The sequence below is a fragment of the Clytia hemisphaerica genome, unplaced genomic scaffold (genome assembly GCF_902728285.1).
Source record: "Clytia hemisphaerica strain Z4C2 unplaced genomic scaffold, Clytia hemisphaerica genome assembly, whole genome shotgun sequence".
In the NCBI taxonomy this organism is placed as follows: Eukaryota; Metazoa; Cnidaria; class Hydrozoa; order Leptothecata; family Clytiidae; genus Clytia; species Clytia hemisphaerica.
Genome location: NW_027104615.1, coordinates 112,114 through 119,203, shown reverse-complemented (window position 1 = coordinate 119,203; position 7,090 = coordinate 112,114). Strand labels below are relative to the sequence as shown.

Genomic DNA, 7,090 nt, shown 5'->3' with positions numbered 1-7,090 from the left:
AAGGGGGATCTCCTTTCTGCTATTATACGTTTACCGCCTTCGATTGCTAGTCTGACGAGCGGATGATTGGTCGGAGAATCAAATCCGGAATTCAAGTGGCCCCAACGGATACCCAAAATTGCTGCAGTTAGTGCACCTTCGGTCGCGAAAGAATTGGTAAGATCGTTTATGTAAATTGCGACGTAGATCGGATCGGCGGGGCAGCTAATCACTTCGTCAAAGGGGTCGGACCAGATTAACCATTTCTCCCAGGCTGGCTTGTACTTCCTTAGGGTAGATTTTGCATAGGCTGCTTCTAATAGTACGGGAAGGCTTTCAGCTTTTCGTTTCAAGTTTCTGTCCTTAATGTTCAGTAGTTTCTCTCTCAACCCTGGCGCGTCGCCGTGATCTGTTGGGAAAAAAAGAAAATGAATAGTTTTTTGTTACCTTTGTGGTGATCATATCATGAAATGATAATGCAAATTGATAATCGTTGGAGAAAGCGGAGCTCCTTTAAATACGTTTGTACGGAGACATTGACGCCGAAACAGTGATGCACGAAGGCATTGTCACGGAAGCATATCTTTCACTTGGTTGTAATCATGGTAAACAGGCTTCCAATGAAGCGAGAAATGTCGTCAACATAAAACAGGAAAAAATACAATTGTTAAGGGGATTAGATGACAAAGAAGTTGTATTTATTTCAATAGGTTATTTCTTATTCTAACATATCGATGAACAAGGCTAAGGAATAAAATTTGGCAAAGCCATCAAAAACGCATTTAGTGTTGGAATAATTTACAAAGAAAGGATCTAGTACTAAAAACATTCTTACAAAAGGTTCAAATTGAAGACCGTTTGACGTCAGTAATGGCCAATAGTATGACGAAGGCCACAAGGGAACAAGCAATATTCCTTTACCTTTACAGTTTCTCAAGTGCTGAATAGTTTTACCTACTAGTGATATGGGAGGGCAAAGCCAATTAACCTCATTTTTTCCCCAATGACATGAAAATGCGTTGATTGCTGATGTCCCTGGGCAGTATTCACGAGAGTTGAATCTAGGGGATTTTTTGTTTAGGTTATCTGCAAATCTGTCGATTGTAATTTGTCCATAGTTTTTAATAATGTAATCGAAAGTCTCGTTGTCAATGGACCAATTATCTGTGTCGATCGATTTTGAAATTATATCGGCTGTTTGGTTTAACGCTCGAGGGATCCAAGTAGGATAAATTTCGATATTGTGTAGTAAACAAATGTTGAAAATATCGATTGCAATGTTTTGTAAGTGTTGTTTTGTACTACCTCGATTAATAATTTTACAGATATTGTCGCTGTCGGTAAACCACTCCACTGTCTCGTTTTCGAGTAATTGAGGAAAAGATAGCAAAATGTATTTAACTGCTGTTAGCTCACGAAATGTCGAACTTGTTTCCCTTTCGGTCTGGTCGAAATCTCCTTTTGCTATAATATTTCCAAACTTTTGTACGACGTAACCTCCGTAACCGGTACCGCTTGCGTCCGAAAAAATAATTCTGGTGATCTCAGGTTTCGTTTTTATTCTGAAAGTTTTTACTTTTTCTAGATTGTTGTACCAAATTCGAGTTCTTGTAAAACGTTAAGACTCAAAAGACGCTTTTTGTCCCAGGAAAAACTTGATTCGACGAATTTGTAAATTTGTTTTGTGAATAAATAAACGATCGGACCGATAGCTGGTGCCATAGCAATAAGATTGCCTGCTATTCTGGAAATTTTTCTTGCCGATAAGAATTCACTATTTAACGCCTCTGAAATTAGCTTGAGCACTTTTTGGATTTTTGGTGTTGGAACTTCAAAATTCATGTTTTCTGTGTCTATAATGAATCCTAACCATGTTTTGTTTTTCTCTGGTTCAAGGCTAGATTTTTCGAAATTAACTGTTAGACCAGCGGATCGCATATCGTTGAGCATCAGGTCCCTTGTTTGTATTAACGAGAAGTATGAATTGTCCCCTACGATACCGTCGTCTAAATACATAGCACATTTTATTCCTTTTGAACGCCATCTCTTGACTAATTGACGCATAAGCTTTGTAAAGACTAAGCATGCGATATTCAAACCAAAAGGTAAAACTTTAAATACAAAAAATTGCATTTCGCTGTTAAATTCCCAAGCGAATCCTAGAAAAGTCTGAAATCTTAAGTTAATTGGTACGTGATGATACCCACTTTTGAGGTCAAAGGTAATTAGAAAATCGTCTTTATTAATCATCTCAGAAACCTGTTTTATATTTTCGTATGAGAATTTGTTTGGCTGAATGTGTTTGTTTACGTGCCTGAGATCTAGTACTAGCCTAAGTTTGGAATTCCTTTCTGCAACGGTCAGCGGATTGATGCAATAAGGTGGCTCTGTCACTTTTTCAATACAACCGTTTTCTAAAAGCTTTTCAATACTATCTTTGACAAACTCTCGATTCTTTAAGCTAGATGCGTTGTTTTTGGCGAAAAATGGAGGAGGTTCCGATTCGAATGGTATTTTGTAGCCTTCCCGCACGATACCGAGGGCGAAATTCGACGCTTTCAATTCATTTTCCCAGAAGTTTGAAAATTCCTGAATTCTTCCGGCGACAGATAGACTTTCGGTAGATTGATCAAATTCCCAAAATCTCTCTGGAGTGGCAAAGTAAGAAAAAACTTTTCTAAAAATGCAAAAAGTCGAAAAGGAAAGAAAGTAATTAAAAACAAATTTGATCAAGGTAAAATATCTCATTCGACGAATTGTCATGCGTTCATTTGCCAATACAAAGGCATAAATTATAAATCAGTGACATTCTTAAAAATCATAAACACGAATAATGGGCTTATGATGGCAATTTAAGAACACAACGTTAGTCATATGATAAAAATATATTATTATAGTCTATAAATTCAGCAGATTGCGAGTGTTTGTTTTTTAAAATTAATAACACGAATAAATTGTCTTTTTGTAATGTCGATAAAGCATAACTCAATTATATAGTTTTTTAACCGGATTTACTCTTAGTATTTGTTGAAGAAGGATTTTTATTAGTAGACGAAGACCTTGTTGTCGAGTAGGCAATCGAGGGTATTTGCGATGTGGTTGTAGAAGCTGAGGTAAAGGGGCAATGTGATAAATAATGGCCGACTCTCCTACATCCGTGACAAACTATATCGTCCATTCTATATTTTGAGTCTTGTTTTGATTTGGGCTTTTCTTTGTCGTCATCGAACCTGGCCTTTTTGAAAAGTTTAGTTTTTACTGATTCCGCGTTTTTTATAGCTCTCTTCAGTCTTTTTTCTTCTGCCTCTCCTGAAGTCAGTTCGTTAGCCTTAAATTCTTTCACAGTGAACCAGCCGTATGTATCAGCGATTCTCAAATGCTTCACCCTGGTTAGAATCAAATTCCTACCTTTTTCTAGATGATCTTTCATTGCTTGTACGTCGGCGGATTCCATGGCTTCTAAGGTGTCATCAATAACCTCCAACACTTGTTGATTGTGTTTGAATTGATCGGTGTGGCCAGCTTTCGTAAATGTGATGTTGTCATTTAATCTCTGCTTATCCAATTTAGCTTTTAATTTTGAAAAATTTGTCGAAGTGCTAGCTGTTGTTTGATCGAGTGCCTGTTTGGCGCGATTCTCAGCTTGTTGCATAGCTGGTTGCATTTCGTTGCGAACTAATTGTTGTATTATAACTTGCAGTTGATTGTAGTCTACGACATTCTGTTGTTGCTCAGCCATGTTGGTTTTCCTCTTCTCACAAGATACACGATGCTTTACAAGACACACACACACACACACATGAGTTAACTTCTTTGAGTGAATGCAAGAGCGAGGATTTTCTCAATTTTTTGAACAGAATATAAAGGCTGAATAGCGCATGCATCTCATTATTACTTAATGACGTGCATGCATAATTAAATGCATTTCCGTGCAAAACTGTCGAGAACCTGTTTTTCCAGCTTTTTTCAATCGCTGGAAACTTCGTTTTTTCACTGTTCCGCGTCGCACCCAAGACCGGTTTTTTCACTATTCCGCTTCGCACCCAAGACTGATTTTTTCACTGTTCCGCGTCGCACCCAAGACTGAGTTTTTCACTGTTCCGCGTCGCACCCAAGATTGATTTTTTCACTGTTCCGCGTCGCACCCAAGACTGATTTTTTCACTGTTCCGCGTCGCACCCAAGACTGATTTTTTCACTGTTCCGCGTCGCACCCAAGACCGGTTTTTTCACTATTCCGCGTCGCACCCAAAACTGATTTTTTCACTGTTCCGCGTCGCACCCAAGACCGATTTTTTTACTGTTCTGCGTCGCACCCAAGACTGATTTTTTCACTGTTCTGCGTCGCACCCAAGACCGGTTTTTTCACTGTTCCGCGTCGCACCCAAGACTATCGTTTGTTCACTGTTCCGCTTCGCACCCAGACTGATTTTTTCACTGTTCCGCGTCGCACCCAAGACTGAGTTTTTCACTGTTCCGCATCGCACCCAAGATTGATTTTTTCACTGTTCCGCGTCGCACCCAAGACTGATTTTTTCACTGTTCCGCGTCGCACCCAAGACTGATTTTTTCACTGTTCCGCGTCGCACCCAAGACCGATTTTTTCACTGTTCCGCGTCGCACCCAAGACTGATTTTTTCACTGTTCCGCGTCGCACCCAAGATTGATTTTTTCACTGTTCCGCGTCGCACCCAAGACTGATTTTTTCACTGTTCCGCGTCGCACCCAAGACTGATTTTTTCACTGTTCTGCGTTGCAAAGAAGATTTATTTTTGACATTGGCTGCTCCAAAGGCTAAAACTCAATTTGTAAGTCAAAAAACGGCCAGTGACTAAATAAAGTGCTTGGAATTTCGCCTGATCGGTAAAAGTTTTTCTTCTATAACAACGGTAAGAATAATCCTATGAAAAATACAAGTATTTTGCAGACTCCCTCAAGCAATTATTGTTTTTATTTTTGCGTAGCAGCCTAGCTAGCTGCCAAATGGAAGTTCTTGTAAAATGAAAATTCCTTAAAAATCATCTTTCTTGAGGTATCTTTGCTTTACCTAAGAGTTTTTCAGCTCTATATAACTATTGCAAAAAAACTGGCTCGTAAATGTCTTTTAACAAATTAACCATTTTATCTCCTAATTCCTGATTCTTTGCAAAAAAGTGCCTGAAATTGTATTCAGACAGAGTTGCACCTGCGTTAGGGCAAGAGACGCCACATTTCTTTTTTATCCATTTCTTCGCATGGTTGGCTTTATCAACCGTGTTGTTGCCTTGAAAAAGGGCTATGGTTTGACTTTGTGGACAGCCAGCAGGTATATTGAGTACTTTGTCTGAAAACACAAAAGTACCCCTTTTCACCGGTAAAACCCATTGTTGCGTGTATCTGTTGTCAGTGTTGTGCAAAAGGTAGCCGACATCGTTTTCTGTATCATAAATGATACAGATTTCACATTGATCATTGCTGACACAATCCTGAAATAGAAAAAAATTCTCGGCGTTACGATACCCTCAACCTAAGGTAAACTCAGACCTAAAATCTTTTTGCCTCGTTCTCTTCCGTTCTCTTCACTGAAAATATAACAGTAAGTTTGCTCAAATTTATCCAACGTTATAAAATTTATTAAAATCGCAAGTATTCTATGAGAAAAAACAAGTAAAGCAAAAATTATGTAATGTAGACTTGAAGCAAATGGATTTACAGTTGACGCTTTCCAATTCAAATAAGCTCTATGATTCAATTTTTTCCTGATTATCAGCATTCAAGTCAATTCAATTCTTCCTTTTATTCTTCTTCCCCAGCTCCATAGCTCAATATTTACCTCGTGTTTATCGAATTAGAGAAACTTCAAACCAAATATAATTAGAGATATACCTTTAATTTTTCAACCATGACATGCTTTCCTTCTCCCCTAAGAAGCAAGGGTTTTGTTTCAACAAGCCATGTTTGACAAGCCAGACGAAAATGTCGACACATGTCACTAACCATCGTCTTGTGCAGTGAGTGGGCTGTTGCAATTTCCTATATATAGAGAAGAAAAATATTAATAGGAAATGTTTGTTTGTATCATGCTATTATATATTACAACTTAAATTTACTGGGAACACTGACGGCTGATAGATTCATTTTTCTAGGCGGTAAATTTTATTTCCCATTCGTTGTTTGTATGAAAAGTATAAAATATAAACCATTTCGGATTAGAATTTTTCTTTCCTTTTCTTATTAAGGGGGGAAATTGATAGATTCTAGCTACCCGTCTATACCTTGATGGTGCTTTCATTACACCAACTGTTCAACACTTTCATCCACGAGGACAACTCTGTTCGGGTGTTCACAAAGAAAGATCTTGACGTAACAGACAGCTTGTTCGTACATACATGGCATCTCCTGAAAATAGGTCTTACCAGCTTTTCATATCAGGGTTTAACACCATCTGCGTTCTTTGGTGACGATTCGAACAATACAGTTGCCTTGCCAGTAGTCCACTGTCCATCATTTCACGAATCATGATTGTGTAATTTTCTACATTTTCCATGATGCTGTCCATCTTTCTTCTATCGTTGGCAGCACAAACTGATCAAAGTATTCCGCGAAAGGGCGAATAAAGTGAAGAAAATCTATTGTTTATAGATTTGTCTCGCTCTCGCTTTAATGGGATCCATACGAATACTTTTATAATATTTGTTTTTTGTAGTTTGTCTAGTCTACCCCAATCAATATTTAGACTAAAGAAGAATTCGAAGAATCGAGACATCAAAAAAAAAGCTTTTGACCTTTCAAACGCGCAACATTTTTTGAAAAATGAGAAAACTTCCAAAACTTCCAAATGGCATGAAAGTCTGTAGCTTATAAAGAATTAAGCAATGATTTTGGTACCATTTTGCATGAAGCTTTTTCAACTCAAAACCATAGTACCCCATTGAAATCACGTGGGGCTTTGTGATTAAAAATTCGAAAGATCATTGAGACAGGGTAGTAAACAAGTTAGCTACTAAAGTCTATTCACGATAAGTGTGCACTCTTTTTTCTTTTACTTATAACTTTTGAAGGAATTCTTCAATCTTTATAAATTTGGTATCTTTGGAGAGATATTTGTGAGTGGAACAATTTGAAATAAAAAA

At 37.9% G+C, this 7,090-nt stretch overlaps 1 protein-coding gene across 1 annotated transcript; it reads right to left on the bottom strand.

Moving 5' to 3' along the window:
• Positions 1 to 4,978: 4,978 nt before the first annotated feature.
• LOC136824630 (uncharacterized) lies at positions 4,979 to 6,352 on the bottom strand. Its single transcript, XM_067080622.1, has 3 exons — positions 6,233 to 6,352; positions 5,844 to 5,990; positions 4,979 to 5,443 (listed from the first exon to the last, which is right to left on the bottom strand). The coding sequence occupies exons 1-3, from the start codon at positions 6,272 to 6,274 to the stop codon at positions 5,051 to 5,053; spliced, it is 582 nt and encodes a 193-aa protein (XP_066936723.1). The 5' UTR covers positions 6,275 to 6,352; the 3' UTR covers positions 4,979 to 5,050.
• Between the last annotated feature and the right edge of the window lie 738 nt (positions 6,353 to 7,090).

What these genes read in the sequence shown, in the direction of transcription:
- LOC136824630 (XM_067080622.1), bottom strand. Translation starts at nt 6,274, where the DNA reads ATGAAAGTGTTGAACAGTTGGTGTAATGAAAGCACCATCAAG. An exon ending in GTAATGAAAGCACCATCAAG is followed by an intron (nt 5,991 to 6,232) that starts GTATAGACGGGT and finishes CTCTATATATAG; the next exon opens with GAAATTGCAACAGCCCACTC. An exon ending in TCATGGTTGAAAAATTAAAG is followed by an intron (nt 5,444 to 5,843) that starts GTATATCTCTAA and finishes TTTCTATTTCAG; the next exon opens with GATTGTGTCAGCAATGATCA.